Genomic DNA, 20,573 nt, shown 5'->3' with positions numbered 1-20,573 from the left:
GATAAATCAATGAATATAAATCTAATTTTAAATGTAAAAGTAGTGCCATTTTACATATAAAAATGTTACATTTAGAATCATAAAACCTGTATTTAATTATCTAAAAAAACAGCAGCTGAAATATCGTTAATAGTACTTTACAAACAGTTGTTCAATCCATAACTTTACAAAGCTTTATCCAACTGACCAGAGCAGGATTTCACATCCGAATGCCAAAGCAACAGACGCAGGCAAACAACCAAAATTAGTAAGTAGTTGGACTACATAACCCAAGAGTGGATTGATGCAGTACTTTATTTAAGCAGTCTGTAAGAAGGAAAATAATGTGCATCCCTATCATATACATTTATGTGTAAAAATACTAAGGATGTACAGTGTACAAAAACATTTCATTGCAGTTTTTCACATCCTTGTGGGTCATATACTTCAGGAAATAAACAGTTAAGTTTTACAGACAGTAATACAGTTCACTAAGGTTCTTAGTCCCTTCTGCTTACAATCCTTAACCATATGACTAGATCTTTATGAATTTAATGATAGAACTAGCAAGGTCAAGAACTTTCACAAACCTACACTACACAGAGGCAAAATTAATGACAAGTTTAAGGATTTAAAATAAATACTTTACATTTTTTTCATGCTCATCTGTAATACACTAGATAGCAGATACAGGAAGTTCTGTTTTAGACAGTACAAATAGTAGCAGCAAAGTGTGTACATTGAGGTGTAGTATATAGACCCTGCAATTATTAATGGACCCCACCTTGTCACCTTGCCTATATACTGTAGTAGTAATGCATGGCTTCAACAAGAAGTGGTAAACCTCGCGATGCTGCAAATTCGGTGAATACATATGTTATAGTCATAAAAGCATTTAGATTCAAAATGCCACAGGAATGTGACAGTAAATGGATTAGTGTTAAAGCAAAGCTATGGAATTTTCACAATCAAACAGGAATAGCCTGTTGTCCAAAGATGGCTGCAGTACAAGAGGGCATACTCAATCTGGAAAGATTGTTACAAACTGAATTCTTGATGATCTAGACTTTGCAAAGTAAACATTTGAAAACCTGTACACTCAGCAAAGTATACACCTTCTTACCGATAGACAGTTTGTAAAAAATAGTACAAAAAATCCAAAACAGGCTAGCACTGTTAAGTTGGTCGACCACCATCATATTTAAACTTCCAGTAATAACTGTTTACTGATGATGCAACTTATTTGACACAAACAAACAATTACTACTAAAAATAAATACTACGTGTATATTCAATGTGTATAATTCAAAATTAACACGGGAAAAAAAACTGCTAGTCCACAAAAAGTCTATAGGCAAATATTGCAGTTTGCCAACTGAGGCTGGGAGAAACTAATCTATCTAATAAATTTGGTGAAAAGCATAAATCTGAACATTATGCCTATCTACATTCTTCAGCCACCATAAAACATGTACAGGCAGAGATGCAAAGTATCCATCCATCAATGTTGTAAAAAAAACAAAATCAGTGATTGCACTTGATATATCTAGAACAAGTCTGTTGGATTGACTACGTCAAGTTATGTTACAATGGGTTGGTACAAACATTAACAACATTGACAGGGATTGTGTCCTGGCAACTGAGAAAACCCTCACAAATTCCCACTATTAGCCAGTTATAAATGATACCAACTTCTTTTGTCAGTGATATATCTAACAAAAACCTTGCATACTTGCCATATGTCACAAACAAATGCTTGTTATGAACAACAGAAATTAATACAACATAAGGTACATAAATAGCATCAAATGCTTGAATTTAATTTTTCCATAATTGTGAACTTTTGCCTAACGTCTTCTTCAGCCCCATTAAAACTGTTCCATTTGGAGTCTGAAATGCATTAATACTGCATCATGTACAATACATCCTATTAGGACTTCATGTGTTTAAAAATACTCTTTGCAGGACAATTATGTCAAAATAGTAGGAGGTAACAGCTTGAATCTTCAGACTGACATTTAGATTCATGCAGAAAACATTCAACTTGAAATGATTCCTGAAGATGCCCTGACTCTGAAATCAAGTATAGCTCAAACTCTTAAATTGTTCAGGAATGATTTCCAGTGGTACACCATGACAACAGCTGAGCAGCAGAAAAACAAATATGGTCCTATTCTCTTCCACTGGCAGAATATGAGAACTGGGGGAAATGTGGTCGTCTTTCATTGTCCATGCAGTCCATTCCATCCTCATCATCTACAAAAACAATTAAAAGGCATTTGCTTTAAATACACAATGATGCTTAAATTACCTTACAAACTTCACATCCCATAGCCTTAAAAAAACGATTGAAATTAAATTATTTAGGAAAATTCTGCTCTCTTTATCCACAGGGAATAAATATTATGCTAACAAGCTTCAATTAACAAATATATTTACTAGGTTATATTATAATGATCAATACCAATTATGTTGGATTGAGGATATACTTACTGAACTATAATACCAGAAATATAAGGAATCAAGCTTTCATTAATGAAAAGTTTTTATTATGTTTGCCAATTTACATCCAATTTGCAAGGCAGAAAATAGAACATTGTGTAGATTATTACCGCTAATAAGAAACCTGGCCCATAATTGCAATGTAGAGACATTTTTTAAGGTTCTAATAACTGTAACAAAAATAAAACAGAAGTTGATATATGCAGATTTTTAATTGAGACATTTTAAACCAACTTTCATTTTGCAACATCCGAAATTTAGCATGTTTTCATTTATATCATTCACAATATTCACAAATTGTAATAAGAAATCAACATGCATTAATCGAGGTAGTCTGCATTTTGCATTCAAAGAAAGCTGAGGTAATGGTAATGATAAAACCTCTCCTGTTGCAAACTCAACATTATTACTGTATTCAATGCTTGCTATCAAAAGTTTGAATGTTATCAGTTAAATTACTCTTACACAGTTATTGTACGAGTTGCATAGTGCTCTTTAAAGTGGGAGGGATTACCTGTAAATAAAACACACGACAATATCTGAAGGTAATCTCTCTACTTGTAATGACAAATTCACATTCAGTCGAGTTTTATCTTTTTCTAAATTCCATTCACTGCAGAATGGGAACATTATATTCTGTAACCCTTTTGAAGTCCTTGGGATTACTTCAACCTCATGCAAAGAACCGATAATTGTAATAAAAATGGACCTGCTTCTAATGTTGAATTTGAGTAATAGCGGTTATCTTGTCATCGTTGCACATATGTTTTCATTCAGCTGTTGCCTGATGCATAATTTTATTGTGCTTAATCAGCAGAAGGTATAGTTCCTTATGGTACAGGAATAGGCTTGCAGGAAATGAAATCCAGTGTTTGGAGATGCTGCATCAATTTGAAATTTCCTTTCCTCTTTTTTTAAACTGCTTCTTCAGACATTTTTTGGGAACTAAACAATCAACATCAATACTACAACAAAATAAATTGTCTGAATATTGCCCGACCAAAAATAACAGGAGATGAACGCACAATGTAGAATCATTAGCATAACACAGTTTTATCTTGCTAAGATGAGATGAAAAAAATTATATCAGCAGAATTGAAGCAAAAGACTGTCCTGACAAGTAATGGTTTAAAATAAAAATGTCTCCTACAGTACATATTAGATATTGTTTCCTCCTTAGCAGTATCTCCTAAACTATCACTCCTAGGTCCTGTCTCACAATATGAAAATCCTCCTTTCCCCACTCTAGGTCCAAAACTGAGGACCAACTTAATTATTTTTTACGGTCACCATTCTCAAATGGTTCCTCCACAGATATTTCAATCACCTCCTCATTCCCTAGGATTAGGTTAAGCATAGTCACCTACCCAGGACTTTCTCCACACTGCTTTAGAAAACCCTCTAATGTATTTTATGTATTTCTCCCTATATAAGCCCCTTGCATTATAGCAATCCCAATTAATATTATGAACGTTAAAATCCCCTACTACTTCAACCCTATTGCTTTCATATCCTATCTCTTCTGCTAAATCCTTCTGACTATTGGGGCCTAGAACACAAAGGGACCTCTCCTTTCTTATCCCCAAGTTCTACTTATTTACCCTCATTGACCAATACCTCTATGATACTCTCCCTAAGTACTGCCATTGCTCTCTCCCCGATCAGCAGTGCAATGCACTCTCTTTTGCACCCTGTCCTGCCTGAACCTTCCATTCCCTAGATCATCGAGTCCTACCCTTTCATCATCCAAGTTTTTGTGATTGCAACAATATCATAATCCTATGTGCTAATCCACTCATTTGTCTTAAGTATGAGGGTCTGCATTTAATAAAAATGCAGTTAACTAATAGGCCTTCTCATGCGTCGTTTCCTGATTGTTTCCTACTCTTCGACTGGACTTGCAAGTCCTTTTTCAACAAGTGAATCAGCCTCTCTTCCTGCTGCACTGTAATTCTGGGTCCCAACCCCTTGCCTCACTAGTTTAAACCCTCCTGAGAAGCACTAATAAGCCTACTCTCATGGATATTGCCCCCCCCCCCCCCCCCCCCCCCCCCCCCCCCCCCCCCCCCCCCCCCCCCCATGTTTTAGCTGCAACCTGCCCTTCTTGTATAAGTCACACCATAAGTTACAGAAGAAATCCCAATAATCTAAAAACCAGAAGCCCTCCACCAGCTCATTAGCCACTTCTGTGTCATCTTCTTATTTTCATGCTCACTAGCAAGTGACACAGAGAGTAATCCTGAGAAAACAACCCTGGAGTTCCTGGTTTTCAATTTTCTATCTAAACTCCTAAATTTCCTTTACAGGCCCCATTGCACTTCTTACCCATGCCATTAATACCAATGCAGACCTCGGCCCCTGTCTGCTAATGACATCCTTCCAATGTTCTGATGTATCTCACATAGATAGTCCACGACTCAGAAGCATCTGGGTAACAAGGATCTCGGCCCAGTAGGTCATGAATATTATACCAGGTCTGAGGGTCTGATATTTAAATATCCTTTTCCCCCATCTAGTCTTTTTTTTACTGACTGGTGAGTGCCCGGAATGCATTGCTAGGGTGGTGGTGGTGGAGGCAGATATGATAGTGGCTTTTAAAAGACTTTTGGATAGGCACATGGATATGCAGGGAATGGAAGGATATGTATTACGTGCAGACAGATAACGATTCTTGGCATCATATTCAACTGATATTGTGGACCGAGGGCCTGTTTCTGTGCTGTACAGTTCCATGTTTTATATTCTAAATGCAGAGTCATGAGTCACACAGTACGACAACAGGCCCTTCAGCTCAACTCGTTCGTGTGGGCAAAATGTCCTATCCAAGTTAGTCTCATTTGCCCATGCTTGACCCATATCCTTCTAAACCTTTCATATCCATGTACTTGTTCATGGAGGTTTATGGATTATGTGCAGACAAATAAGAGTTGGTCTTGGCATCATATTCAGCAGACAATGTGGGCTGTATAGGCTGCTTCTGTGCTGTACTGTTTCATATTTTATTAAAACAAAGATCTAATAACTTCCAGCTTAAAGCCTAAAGCCAAGGCAATCACAAAAAGAGAAATACGAGAACTACTTGGCAACCTAATACCAATATTGCCCATTGAAACATACTGCTACACACATATAGGAACCTAGCACTACCTTGCTATGGATTTCTACTTACATTTTTCAGGAGGAGTTATTGTAATAGTCTGAGCAGTGAACTCTTCATCAAAATATCTTGTATCGGTCTCAGATGAAACTTGAGGCTTGAAAGGAGGTAAAAGCTGTAAAAAAGCAAATAATATTCTTTAAAACCAGCAAATACGAATAGCAATTGACTGAGCTAAAAGTTATGATATGTAGATAGGTTTAGGTTTATTATTGCCACATGTACCGAGGTATAGTAAATAGTTTTGTTTTGAATGCTATTCAAACAGATCAGATATTATCATACATAGCTACAATCAGTTCAAACTCAAGTACAATAAATAGAACAAAGGGGAAGATACAAATACAGAATATAGTTCTCAGCATTGTCGCACATTAGTTCCAAAGACAAAGTGCAATATCCTGAATGGGATAGAGGTGAATTGAATAGCGCCCGAGCTCTTTTCGGAAACCTGGTAACAGAAGGGAAGAGGCTGTTAATGAGTGGTGGTAGACGGTTTCAAGCTTCTGTACCTTCTGCCGCACGGGAGCAGGAGGAATGACCGGAGTGGGACATCTTTGCTTTTCTGAGGCAGTGTGAACGCAATATCTAGGAAGACTGGTCTGTGTGATGGACTCGGCAAAATCCACAACTTTCTGTAATTTCTTGCGGTCTTGGGCAGAGCTATTCCCAAACCAAGCTGTGATTGCTTCCTATTGTGCATCTGTAGAAGTTTATGTTGCTGGAGATATGCCAAATGTTCTCATTTTCCTCAGGAAGTAGGGGCGTTGGTGTGCCTTCTTGGCTGCCACATCAACATGGTTGGTTCACGACAGATCGTTGGTAATATTAGTGGCAATGAACATGAAGCTCTCAAACATTTCCACATCCGCACCATCGATGCTAATTGGGGCATGTACTTCATCATGCTGCCTGATGTCAATAACAAGCTCCTTTGTCTCGCTGACATTGAGGAAGAAGTTGTTGTCCTGACACCATGTCACTAAGTTTTCTATCTCTTTCCTGTATTTCGCCTCATCGTTATTTGAGATTCGGACCACCACAGTGATATCATCTGGAAACATGTAGATGGAATTAGAGCTGAGTTTGGTCAAACTGTCATGAGTGTAAAGGGAGCATAGTAGTGCTTACACAATTATACATATATGGAATTGAATGGAATACTATTTATTGTCATTCATACCTAGGTTTGAACAAAATTACATTTACTACAGTTTTTTACATTACAAAAAAACCCAAGACCCACACTTAACATCCATCACAGTGAGTCTCCAACACCTCCTCACTGTGATAACCATATAATCATATAACAATTACAGCACGGAAACAGGCCATCTCAACCCTTCTAGTCCGTGCTGAACACGTATTCTCCCCTAGTCCCATATACCTGCGCTCAGACCATAACCCTCCATTCCTTTCCCGTCCATATAACTATCCAATTTATTTTAAAATGATAAAAACGAACCTGCCTCCACCACCTTCACTGGAAGCTCATTCCACACAGCCACCACTCTCTGAGTAAAGAAGTTCCCCCTCATGTTACCCATAAACTTCTGCCCTTAATTCTCAAGTCATGTCCCCTTGTTTGAATCTTCCCTACTCTCAATGGGAAAAGCTTATCCACGTCAACTCTGTCTATCCCTCTCATCATTTTAAAGACCTCTATCAAGTCCCCCCTTAACCTTCTGCTCTCCAAAGAATAAAGCCCTAACTTGTTGAACCTTTCTCCGTAACTTAGTTGCTGAAACCCAGGCAACATTCTAGTAAATATCATCTGTACTCTCTATTTTGTTGACATCCTTCCTATAATTAGGCGACCTAAATTGTACACCATACTCCAGAATTGGCCTCACCAATGCCTTGTACAATTTTAACATTACATCCCAACTTCTATACTCAATGCTCTGATTTATAAAGGCCAGCACACCAAAAGCTTTCTTTACCACCCTATCTACATGAGATTCCACTTTCAGGGAACTGTGCACAGTTATTCCCAGATCCCTCTGTTCACCTGCATTCTTCAATTCCCTACCATTTACCATGTACGTCCTATTTTGATTTGTCCTGCCAAGATGTAGCACCTCACACTTATCAGCATTAAACTCCATCTGCCACCTTTCAGCCCACTCTTCCAACTGGCATAAATCTCTCTGTAGACTTTGAAAATCTACTTCATTATCCACAACCGCACCTATCTTAGTATCATCTGCATACTTACTAATCCAATTTACCACCATCATCCAGATCATTGATGTACATGACAAACAACAGTGGACCCAACACAGATCCCTGTGGCACCCCACTAGTCACTGGCCTCCAACCTGACAAACAACCATCCACCATTACTCTCTGGCATCTCCCATTCAGCCACTGTTGAATCCATCTTGCTACTCCACCATTAATACCCAACAATTGAACCTTCTTAACCAACCTTCCGTGAGGAACCTTGTCAAAGGCCTTACTGAAGTCCATATATACAACATCCACTGCTTTACCCTCATCAATTTCCCGAGTAACCTCTTCAAAAAATTCAAGAAGATTAGTCAAACATGACCTTCCAGGCACAAATCCATGTTGACTGTTCCTAATCAGACCCTGTTTATCCAGATGCTTATATATATTATCTCTAAGTATCCTTTCCATTAATTTGCCCACCACTGACGACAAACTAACAGGTGTATAATTGCTAGGTTTACTCTTAGACCCCTTTTTGGTGATGGAAGGCAAAGTCTTATCTCTTCCCTTTATTCTTCACCCGCGGTCCAACTGCAGCATCGAGGCGAACTGGGGATCCGATGTTAGAGCCCCCGGTAATGATGGGAAGTCCCCGTGGCCACTAACCCGCACCGGGCGATGTTAGGCCACACATCCGTGTCCTTTCAACCCCACGATTCCAGCGGGAGAAGTTGCCATTGTGGGAGCTCTGAAAAGCGGTCTCCCCCCACGGACCTGGAGCTCCCGATGTTCCTGTCCACCGGGCCTGCAGCCGGAGCTTCCGAAGCTCCAAAGTCGGGTCGCAGTCACGCGCCACCACAGCTCTCCCAGCTCTGAAGACAGCCAGCTTTACGTTGTCAGGTCCGCAGGCTCCGCGACTGAAGCCCTCAGGTTAGTCCCGGCCGGAGGCCGCTGCCGGCTCCTCGATGTTAGGCCCAACGACACCGGAGACCCAACAGGAAAAAAGTCGGGTCCCCGTACAGGGAAAAGATTAAACGGTTTCCCCCACATCCCCCCCCTCCACCCCCCACATCTACACAGCTAAAAAATAATAACAACTAAGCTCAAAACATACATTTAACAAGACAAAAATAAAAAAAAGACGGACGACTGTAGTCGAGCCGCTGCCGTGAGGCGCCGCAACCAACCAGTGTATCAAAGTGTATAACAAAGTATTTCACATTAATCTCTGAATATTACTGCACTCACCAAAGAAGATTTCAAACTCCTGAATAAATGTACAAGATTAACGTGATTATGTAGATAAAATTTGAATAGCATTGGTTAGGATTTTACGAAGATTACGAAGCAGGATAATTTGACACAGTTTAAATGTAGATTCAGATAAGTTTATTGTCACATACACCAGGGTACAATGAAATTCCTTGTTCTCATGAAGCTCAAAGCATAAGCACCATGCATTGCAATGATAAATACAACAATAAGTACAATGAGTGCAAAAATGAAAAATTGAACAAAGAATGTAGTGCAAATCGATGTATGGTTTATGGTTTATGGTTATTATTGTCACATGGACCAAGATACAGTGTAAAACTTTGTTTTGCATGCTATCCAGGTAAGTTACACAATACATGACTACATCAGGTAGTGCAAAAGAGAAAATAAACAGAGTACAGAACATAGTGGTAGAACGAGAAAGTGCAGATTAAAAAATAAATTAAATGGCTGCAACAAGGTAGGTTGAAAGATCGGGATTCATCCAAAAGTCTGATAACAATAGGGAATAAGCTGTTCTTGGATCTCTTAAAATGTGCTTTCAAGCTTTTTTATCTTTATGTCATCTTTCCTGAGGCAGTGTGAGGTATAGATGGAGTCTGCAAGGGTGGGGGAGAAAGGCTGGTTTGTGTGTTGGACTGTGCTTTCACAAGTCTGTAGTTTCATGCGGTTTAGAAACATAGAAAATAGGTGCAGGAGTAGGCCATTCGGCCCTTCGAGCCTGCACCACCATTCAATGTGATCATGGCTGATCATCCAACTCAGTATCCCGTACCTGCCTTCTCTCCATACCCCCTGATCCCTTTAGCCACAAGGGCCACATCTACCTCCCTCTTAAATAGAGCCAATGGACTGGCCTCAACTACCTTCTGTGGCAGAGAGTTCCAGAGATTCACCACTCTCTGCGCGAAAAATGTTCTTCTCATCTCGGTTCTAAAGGATTTCCCCTCTATCCTTAAGCTGTGACCCCTTGTCCTGGACTTCCCTAACATTGGGAACAATCTTCCTGCATATAGCCTGTCCAATCCCTTGGGCAGAACAGCTGCTGAATGCATCCAGATTGAATGCTTTCTATAGCATATCTATAGAAATTGATGAGTCATTAGAGATATATCAAATTTCCTTAGACTTTTGAGGAAGTAGTGGGCTAGTGTACTTTTCTTAGCTGTAGCACCTATGTGGTTTGACCAAGGCAGTTAAGTGTCGGTTAGATTTGCACCTAGAAACGTGAAGCTCTCTACCATCCCCACTCCAGCACCAGACACAGACTGGGGCTTCTACTCCACCGCGCTTCTTGAATTTGATGATCAGCATTTTCGTCAAAGGTGTAGTGGTGCAACAAAAAAACTAGTTAAAGAGCAAGAGTACAGGGCAGCACCTCCAGAAAGGAGATATAAAAACAGTGAATGGTTCAGAAGTCTGACTGAAATAGTTGCCTACACAAAACAAAAACAGATGGGGGTGGGGCAAAGGCTAGCAAGTGATAGGTGAATTTTTTGTCACTTACATTAGAAGATTAGTGGAGTAGTGACAAAGGCTAGAAGTGAAAAGAAGACAAAACTGTGTCAAATATGGAGAGAAGGTAGGGCTCTGGGGAGTGATGTTGAGCAGAGGGATCCAGGAGTGCAGGTACATAGCTCGTTAAAAGTGGCACCACAGGTAGACAGGGTAGACGGATATGGGACAGATGAACCTACGCTTGCAGGTACAAAGATCAGGGGAGGAGACAGGTTAGGTGGGAAAGGAAGAGCATCTCCATAGAGACCACTTCTTCCGCAACTCCCTGGCTCACTCATCCCTTTCCACCAAAAATAGAGCAGGTTGGATCTGAAACGTACTGCCTATAGGGATGGAAGAAATAGAATCAATCAAGGATTTCAAAAAAAGAAATGGATAGGCACACGAGAAAATAATTTGTAGGGATATGGGATATATAAATAAATTGACAGAATTGTTCTAGTAGGACACTGCCTATAGTCAAGTGATCTCTTCCTGCATTGTAACATTTTTTTGAGTTTACTAGAATTTGATAAACACTGAGGATGGAGAGAAATTGATAATGTGACAGATTTTAGACTACGGTGGTGAAGGACTAGCACATTTTCTGGACTATAGGATGTTATTCTAATAATAGTCTAAATTTACATTAGAAAAGATCATAGTATTATAATAACTTTCCCAGTGAATCCACTAATTTTAAAGAGAGCATGGGAACCATGGTCCTGTTGAGTTGTACAGAAGTGTTAGAAATAAGGGAAAGAGGGTAACTAGAGAGAGAATAGGAGTCCTCAGAAACCAAAGTGGTGACCTCTGTGTGCAGCCACAGGAGAGGGACAAGGTCCTGAATGAATATTTCTCCTCTGTTTTTTCAGCGGTGAAGGAATTGAACACTGGGGAACTTGGGACAGTTGATGGAGAGGTCTTAAGAATAGTCCTTATTACAGTCGAGGAGGTGCTGGACATAAGGCATATGAAGGTAGATAAATCTCTCTGACCTAGACAGATATATAGCAATACAATAGATTTTACAATAGACAATAGGTGCATTTGGCCCTTTGAGCCAGATCCGCCATTCACTGAGATCATGCTGATCATCCACAATCTGTACCCCGTTCCTGCCTTCTCCCCATATCCCCTGACACAGCTATCTTTAAGAGCTCTTTCTGTCTCTTGAAAACATCCAGAGAATTGGCCTCCACTGCCTTCTGAGGCAGAGAATTCCACAGATTCACAACCCTCTGTGTGAAAAAGTTTTTCCTCATCTCCGTTCTAAATGGCTTACCCATTATACTTAAACTGTGGCCCCTGGTTCTGGACACCTCAACATCGGGAACATGTTTCCTGCCTCTAGCCTGTCCAAACCCTTAATAATCAATTTCAATAAGATCCCCTCTCATTCTTCTAAATTCCAGAGTATACAAGCCCAACTGCTCCATTCTATCAATATATGACAGTCCCGCCATCCCGGGAATTAACCTCGTGAACCTACTCTGCATTCCCTCAATAGCAAGAATGTCCTTCCTCAAATTTGGAGACCAAAACTGCACACATTACTCCAGGTGTGGTCTCACTAGGGCCCTGTACAACTGCAGAAGGACCTCTTTGCTCCTATACTCAACTCCTCTTGTTATGAAGGCCAACACGACATTCGCTTTCTTCACTGCCTGCTGTACCTGCATGCTTACTTTGTGACTGATGAACAAGGATCCCCCAGATCTCATTGTACCTCCCCTTTTCTCAACTTGACACTATTCAGATAATAATCTGCCTTTATGATGTTTTTGCCACCAAAGTGGATAACATCACATTTCTCCACATTAAACTGCATCTGCCATGCATCTGCCCACTAACCCAACTTGTCCAAGTCACCCTGCATTCTCCTCACAGTTCACACTGCCACCCAGCTTTGTGTCATCTGCAAATTTGCTAATGTTACTTTCAGTCCCTTCATCTAATGTCAATTGTGGGAGGCTAGAGATGAAATTGCAGGGGATTTATGAATCATCATTAGGCACAAGTGAGGTCCCGGAAAATTGGAGGGTAGCTAATGTTGTGCTTCTATTTAAGAAGGGCTGTAAGGAAGAGCCTGGAAATTACAGACCAGGGAGACAAAAATCTGTGGTAGACAAATTTTTGGATTCTGAGGGATAAGATATATATATTTATTTATTTGGATACACAGGGGCTGATTAGGGACAGTCAGCGTGGTTTTGTACGTGGGAAGTCAGGATCTTGATCAATTTGGGCGAGTGGCTGGAGGAATGGTTGATGGAATTTAAAGCAGATAACTGTAAGGTGTTGCATTTTGGGAAGTCAAACTAGGACAGGACTTTCACAATGAATGGCAAGGCTCTGAGGAGTGTTGTAGAGCAGTGGTGCAGGTTTATATATCCTTGAAAATGGCCTCACAGGTAAATAGGGTGGTCATGATGGCCTTTGGTGCATTGGCCTTAATCAGTCAGGGTATTGAGTGAAAAAGTTGGGAAGTCATGTTAGTTGTACAAGACATTGGTGAAGGTGCACGTAGAGTATTGTGTTCAATTTTGGTCACCCAGCTAGAGGTAGGATGTCATGAAGCTGGAAACAGTGCAGAGAAGATTTACGAGGATGCAGGGAGAGGTTGGGCGAGCTAGGGTTTTATTCCTTGGAGCACAGAAGGCTACAGGTGTACAAGATCATGAGGGAAATAGATACCAGAGTCGGGGAAACAAGAACCAGATGAAAGGGAAAAGATTTAATAGGAACCTGTGGGGCAATTTTTTCACACAGATGGTGGTAGGTGTATGGAACAAGCTGCCAGAGGAGGTAGTTGAGGCAGGTATTATAACAACATTTAAAAGACATTTGGACAGATACACAGATAAGCAAGTTTTGGAGGGATATGGGCCAAACATGAGCACTTGGGACTAGTGTAGATGAGGTATCTTGTTTGGCATAGGCAAGTTGGGCCAAAGTACATGTTTCAGTGCTGTATAACTCTATGATTTTAAATATTACCAGTACATAGTTACCAATGCCTCAGGAATTCCCAAAGGTTGGATGGCAAATTCGCCAAAATTTACTGTAGAAGGATTAGAAAAAGATTGCTCTTCACATTTTAATTAACAAGTAGTATTTATTTTTCCTGCTACACGTACAATAACAACACTACAGCCAGCCATTGTGATATCAGCTGGTAATTCTCCTGACAATCGCTGAACAATCAGTCACAGAGACCAATTTTTTGCAAATAATGCATATGCCTACTCACCGCATTCTTTCTGGATAAACCACTCTGTTTCAATTGGGAGAAACTGCTGTAGTTACAGTTTCTTTAACTCTTTAAATTGATTTTTCTAAGTCATTTTTATAATAATGAATGCACTGGGGTGAACATGAACACATGCCTTCACCACCCTCTCAGGTAGTGCATTCCAAACTCCAAACACTTTCGAGGTGGTAAAAAAACGTCCTTATTTCACGTCTATACTTCTTAATTCCTACCTTAAACCAATGCTCTCTGGTTCTACCTCCACTATGGGGAAAACTTTACTGCTATCCTATCCATAAGTTTTAAGATTGTGTTGAACAGGGTGAATACTGGACCTTGCGGGAGGTATTAAATAGGAGTAAGGCAAATTACAATGGTATTAGGCAGGAGCTCAGAACTGGGGGCAATTGTTATTGGGCACGTTCATACCTTGACATGTGGGAGTCGTTTAAAGATCAGTTGATCATAAAATTCAGGTCTCCTACATTAATGACCAATTTATTAAGCAATATAATAAACATTACCATTCCCAGTAATACATCACTGGTCATAGGCTTCCAATCACAAAAACAATCCACTGCTGTCACTCTCCATCTCCTATTAACAATCCAATTTTGGATTAATTTGCCTTGAATCCCATGACCAACCTTTTGGACCAGCCTTCCATGTGGGATTTTGTCAATGCCTTACCGAAGGTCATGTAAATCACATCAACTACACTGGCCTGCACTGCATTCAGTAAGTATTCAGACCCCTTCACTTTTTCCACATTTTGTTACGTTATAGCCTTATTTAAAATGGATTAAATCCATTTTTTTTTATCATCAATCTACACGCAATACCCCAGAATGAAGAAGCGAAAACAGGTGTTTAGAAATTTTTGCAAACTAATTAAAAATAAATAACTGAAATATCACATAGGTATTCAGACCCTTTACTATCCCACTCAAAATTGAGTTTAGGTTCATCTTGTTTCCATTCATTATCTTTGAGATGTTTCTACAACTTGATTAGAGTCCACCAGTGGTAAATTGATTGGACATGATTTGGATAGACATCTGTCTATATAAGATCCCACAGTTGACAGTACATGTCAGAGCAAAAACCAAGCCATGAAGACGAAGTCCGTAGATCTCCGAGACAGGATTGTGTCGAGACACAGATCTGGGGAAGGGTATAAAACAATTTCTGCAGCATTGCAAGTCCCTAAGAGCACAGTGGACTCCGTCATTCTTAAATGGAAGAACTTTGGAACCACCAGGACTCTTCATAGAGCTGGCTGCATGGCCAAACTAAGCAATCGGGGGGAGAAGGGCCTTGGTCAGGGAGGTGACCAAGAACCCGACGGTCACTCTGACAGAGCACCAGAGTTCCTCTGTGGAGATGGGAGAACCTTCCAGAAGGACAACTATTTCTGCAGCACTCCACCAATCAGGCCTTTATGCAGAGCTGCCAAGTTTTGTCATAGTATTTCAGTATACTAGTACCTGAAAATCAGTATTTTGCTAAGGAAATCAGTATTTTTACACGGTGCCATTTTGCTGAAAAAAATGTTTTTTTTAATGTCCATGTAAGAGTACAAGAATGCATAACTTTGCTACCAATTGACTTGTCTTCTACGCACCTTACTTGACAGTGCATTCATTGCCATCTCTTTGTATACTGCTGTTTGAATGGCTGCTTCCTGCTTTTAGCACCAGGTGATGATGTAGAAGCCATTTTGGAAGCCTCCCTCTCCTCCCTCTCTCTCTCTCTCTCTCTCCTTCCTCTCTCCCTCCCTCCCTCCATCCCTCTCGCCCTCCCTCCTTCTCTCACCGTCCCTTTCTTCCCCTCCCTCTTTCTCTCCCTCATTCCCTCCCAATTCCCTACCACCCACCCTCCCTCTCTCCTCCTTTTTTTTTCTCCCTCCCTTTCTTATTCCCTTCCTCCCTCTCTCCCTCCCTCTCTCCTTTCTCCCTCCTTCTCCCTCCCCTCTCCATCCTCTCCCTCTATCCACCCCTCCCTCTCTCCTTCTCTCCACCCCTCCCTCCCTCCCCATTGAGTCCACCCACTGTTTTGTTAAATCAATGGTAACTGCAATCCCACTGTGGCCATAGCGCAATGTGTAAAGCCGATAGCACTCCAGCTGGTAGCGTTATATTTAGAACCCATAGCGCCGTAGCCAACAGCTCTTTGTTTAAATTCCCACGCGTTAAACTGACGGCGCTCTGTTTAAACATGGAGTGGGACAGGCAGCCTGGAGAGAAGGAGTGGGTGACGTTTCTGGTTGAGGACCTTCTTCAGACGGAACTGAACTCCGTATTTAAAATCTGTATTTAACAACACAAAACCGTACATCCGTATTCTAATTGCATTTCCATATAAAATACGTAAAATCCGTACTATTTGGCAGCTTTATGGTAGAGTGGCCAGACGGAAGCCACGCGTCAGTAAAAGGCACATGACAGCCCGCTTGGAATTTGCCAAAAGGCATGAGAAACAAGATTCTCTGTGCTGATGAAACCAAGATTGAACTCTTTGGCCTGAATGGTAAGCATCACGTCTGGAGGAAACCAGGCACCGCTCATCACCAGGCCAATACCATACTTACGGTGAAGCATGCTGAGGGGATGTTTTTCAGCGGCAGGAACTGGGAGACTAGTCAGGATTGAGGGAAAGATGAACAGAGCAAAGTACCTAGAGATCCTTGATGAAAACCTGCTCCAGAGAGTTCTGGACCTCAGACCAGGGTGGAGGTTCACCTTCTAACAGGACAACTAATCACACAGCCAAGACAACGCAGGAGGGGCTTCGTGACAAGTCTGTGAATGTCCTTGAGTGGCCCAGCCAGAACCTGGACTTGAACCCGATTGAACATCTCTGGAGTGACCTGAAAATAGCTGTGCATTGACGCTCCCCTTCCAACCTGAGAGTTTAAGAGGATTTGCAGAGAAGGCTGGTAGAAATTACCCAAGTGCAGGTGTGCCAAACTTGTAGCGTCATACCCAAGAAGACTTGAGGATGTAATCGCTGCCGAAGGTGCCTCAACAAGTACTGAGTAAAGGGTCTGAATACTTATGTAAATGTGATATTTCAGTTATTTATTTTTAATTACTTTGCAAACATTTCTAAACATCGGTTTTCACTTTTTTATTATGGGGTATTGTGTGTAAATTGATGAATGTAATCCATTTTAGAATAAGGAGTTGAAATGGTTTGCACTGGGAGATTTAGCAGCCCTTGGCAGACAGAGAACAAGTGCTTGGCGAAACAGTCTACACTTGGTCTTGCCAATGTGAAGGCCACATCATGAGCATGATGGTAATGGATGAGGTTGGAAGAGGTGTACATGAACCTCTAGCTCATTTGGAAAGAAGTGTGAGAGGAGGTGTTCGGATAGGTGTTACAAGAGTCAAGAGTCAATTTAATTGTCATTTGGACCCCTAGAGGTCCAAACGAAATGCCGTTTCTGCAGCCATACATTACACACAAATAGACCCAGACACAACATAATTACATTTTACATAAACATCCATCACATAGCTGTGATGGAAGGCCAAAAAAAAAAAACTTATCTCTCCACTGCACTCTCCCCCCCCCCCGATGTCAGAGTCAAAGTCAAACCCCCCGGCTGGCGATGGCGATTTTCCCGCGCCCATTAAAGCCCCGCCGGGTGGTGCGAGGTCGCACACCGGGTCTTGGTGTTGGAGCCCCCGGTGTGCGCTCGCAAAGTCCCGCGACCATTCCAGCCGCGCGGGGCAGTGGTGTTAGGCCCCGCTCCAGGAGCTCTTCAACCCCGCAGCACGGGCGGGAGAATTCGCCGTTGCAGGAGCCCCGAAAAGCGGTCTCTCTCCAGGGATCCGCGGGCTCCTGGCGCCGCTGTCCGCAGACCCGCAGCAGCAGCCTCCGACTCAGCAGCAGCAGCAGCAGCAGCAGCGGCAACGCTCCTCCACCGCTCCAACCGCTCCGGACTCGGCCAGCCCCGCGACGGCAACGGTGAGTAGCACCAGAGTCCCCGGCTTCTTCCTGTTGGAGGCCGCTCCTCGTTGCGGCCTCAACGACAATGGAAACCCGACGAGAAAAAGGTCGGGTCTCCAGTGCAGGGAGAGATTTAAAAAGTTTCCCACCCCACCCCCACCCCCCCACACACACACCCCAACAAAAAATAACAAAAACTACATTAAAACACAGACAGAAAATAATAAAAACGCGGACAGACTGCAGAGGCCGCTGCTGGCCAGAGCCGCGCCGCCTACCGCCGCCACCTACATCACCTATGGTTGCAGGGAAAATGTCTGGGAAGGGGTGGGTTGGATGGGAAAGGATCAAACTAAGGTGATGCAGAGAGAGTGGTGTTTACATAAAGCAGTGGGGTTGGAAGGATGTGACTGGTGATGATATCACGTTGAAGGTGGTAGAAAAGGCAGCGGATGATGTGTTGGATATGGAGGCTGATGGGGTGAAAGGTGAGTACCAGGGGAACTATCTTTGTTCTGTCTGGGAGGAGGGGGAATGAGAGTAGTACTATGTGACACAGAAGAAACAGGAGTGAGGGCTCCATTCACAACAGCAGGGGAGAAGCTACGTTTACTGAAGGCTGAGTACATCCTGAGTAGAAAGCCACCAGGATGTACTAGTGGAAAGCCTCATCTAGCCGTGGACTTGGAGAAATTGAGAATAGGGGATGATGTTCTCTCAAGAGAGAGAATGGCAGGAGGTGTAGTCAAAGTAGCTGTAGGGAGTGGAGGGTCCACAGTAGATGGTTGGTTTGTCACCTGTGATGGAGACAGAGAGATTGAGAAAGGGTTAGAGATGTCAGAGATAATCCAAGTGAATTTGAGGGCTGGGTGGAAGTTCGGACTAAAGTTGATGAAATCAATGAGTTCTGCACAGGCCACTCAATGCAGTCATTGGTATAGCAGAAAAAGAGTTGCCGAATGGTGCCAAAGTAAGTTTTGAACAAGTAGTGTTCAACATAACCAACAAAAAGACGGGTTTAGATGGGTCCCTAGCGAGTGCTCACGGCAAAACTTTGACTTGAGTGAGAGGAGTCAAAAGCGAAGTTGTTAAGGGTGACGGCATGCTTTGCCAGGTAGAGGAGGGTGTTGGTTGAGGATGTGCTGATTGGGTTTCTGTGCAAGGAAGTGCCGGAGGTCTCTGAGGTCTTCCTGATAAGAACTGGAGGTTTAAAGGGACTGGACATCCATGGTAAAGAAGCAGAAATGGGGTCTAAGAATTGGAAGTTGTTGAAGTGGTGAAGAGCAGTTGGGGTGTCATAGCTGTAGGTCGAAGGAACTGGATAAGTGGGGAAAGATATAATTGAGCTGTTTGGAGGGGCGTGAGCAGGAAGAAACAATAGGTCTTCCAGGACAGTTTTGCTTGTAGATTTTGGGAAAGATGGAGGAGAGATCGTTGGGGACGATAATATCAGTTATGGTTTGGGAGATGGTAGCCTGGTGTTCGTTAGTGATGTCATGGTCAAGGGGTAGGTGTGAGGAGGTGTCCTCATATCTGCTTAGATTTGCTGCCTAAACTAAGGCTAATATATTTTTGGCATTTAAAGTTTAGTTTAATGTGTATCGACTACCTGGACCAGTTGTGAACCTTCAAAGAATTTCAGTAGTGTGTAGATGAAAAAAATCAAAACCTATGTTGAATTTGATTCATATTCTTCTCAATTGACAATATCCATTAAAAAAAAAATTCTAAATGAAAATGCCAGCAATTAGAATCAACCTGAATTAGAGAAATACCACCTTAAAATGCAAATCAGATAATTATGAAATCACTGTGCATTTAAGTCGATTAGCGTTATGTACACATTAGGAAAATGCAATTTTTGGTATGCAGCTGAAAGGTTTCAAGTTCAACCTAATGTTACCTTTGCCAGAACCAGTGGAGTAATTTACTAAATGCAGAAGGAGGAACATAAATTAACAGTCACAATTTTTTCCTGATAAACAACATTTAAAATTTTAAATTCACAAATATTACAGCTAGAGATTTTGATTCTTCCCCCAACATTGATTAGTATAACCACTATCTGTTTGACCATGAAGAAGTATAATAAAAACAAATATGAATGAAGTACACAAACCTTCTTGTCATAAACATCTTGCCAGTTGACTCCACTGAAAAAACTGTGCTGCATGATGTCTTTTGCATCATCTGGACCTCCACCAAGCCTGATGGTAAAAAGAAAATTCAACAATGCCTATGCAGCACAAATCAATTCTCCTTGACTTCGAACTACAGTGCCCTCTATAATGTTTGGGACAAAGACCCTTCATTTATTTATTTGCCTCTGTACTCCTCAATTTGAGATTTGTAATAGAACAAAATCACATGTGGTTAAAATGCACATTGTCAGATTTTAATAAAGGCCATTTTTATACATTTTGGTTTCACCATGTAGAAATTACAGCAGTGTTTATACACAGTGCCCCCCCCCCATTTAATGTTTGGGACACAACAATGTCATTTAAATGAAAGTAGTCATGTTTAGTATTTTGTTGCATATCCTTTGCATGCAATGATTGCTTGAAGTCTGTGATTCATGGACATCACCAGTTGCTGGGTATCTTTTCTGGTGATGCTCTGCCAGGCCTGTATTGCAACAATCTTTAACTTATGCTTGTTTTGGGGGCTAGTCCCCTTCAGTTTTCTCTTCAGCATATAAAAGGCATGTTCAATTAGGTTCTAATCAAGTGATTGACTTGACCACTCAAAAATTAACATTTTTTTAGCTTTGAAAAA

At 41.5% G+C, this 20,573-nt stretch overlaps 1 protein-coding gene across 4 annotated transcripts in view; it reads right to left on the bottom strand.

Annotated features, from left to right (window-relative positions):
• Nucleotides 1–244: 244 nt before the first annotated feature.
• LOC129699479 (RAC-gamma serine/threonine-protein kinase) overlaps nt 245–20,573 on the bottom strand; it is a 356,110-nt gene continuing 335,781 nt past the window's right edge. For all 4 annotated transcript variants that reach the window (XM_055639303.1, XM_055639304.1, XM_055639302.1 and 1 more), the window contains 3 exons: nt 19,915–20,002; nt 5,651–5,753; nt 245–2,235 (listed from right to left, as the gene is read on the bottom strand). In XM_055639303.1, the coding sequence (XP_055495278.1) occupies nt 2,150–2,235; nt 5,651–5,753; nt 19,915–20,002 (277 nt within the window). In that variant the 3' untranslated portion in view covers nt 245–2,149. The remainder of the gene's footprint in view (nt 2,236–5,650; nt 5,754–19,914; nt 20,003–20,573) is intronic.

Source organism: Leucoraja erinacea, chromosome 8 (genome assembly GCF_028641065.1).
Source record: "Leucoraja erinacea ecotype New England chromosome 8, Leri_hhj_1, whole genome shotgun sequence".
NCBI lineage: Eukaryota > Metazoa > Chordata > Chondrichthyes > Rajiformes > Rajidae > Leucoraja > Leucoraja erinaceus.
The sequence above is the reverse complement of the archived record's forward strand: the minus strand, read 5'-3'. Positions and strand labels throughout refer to the sequence as shown.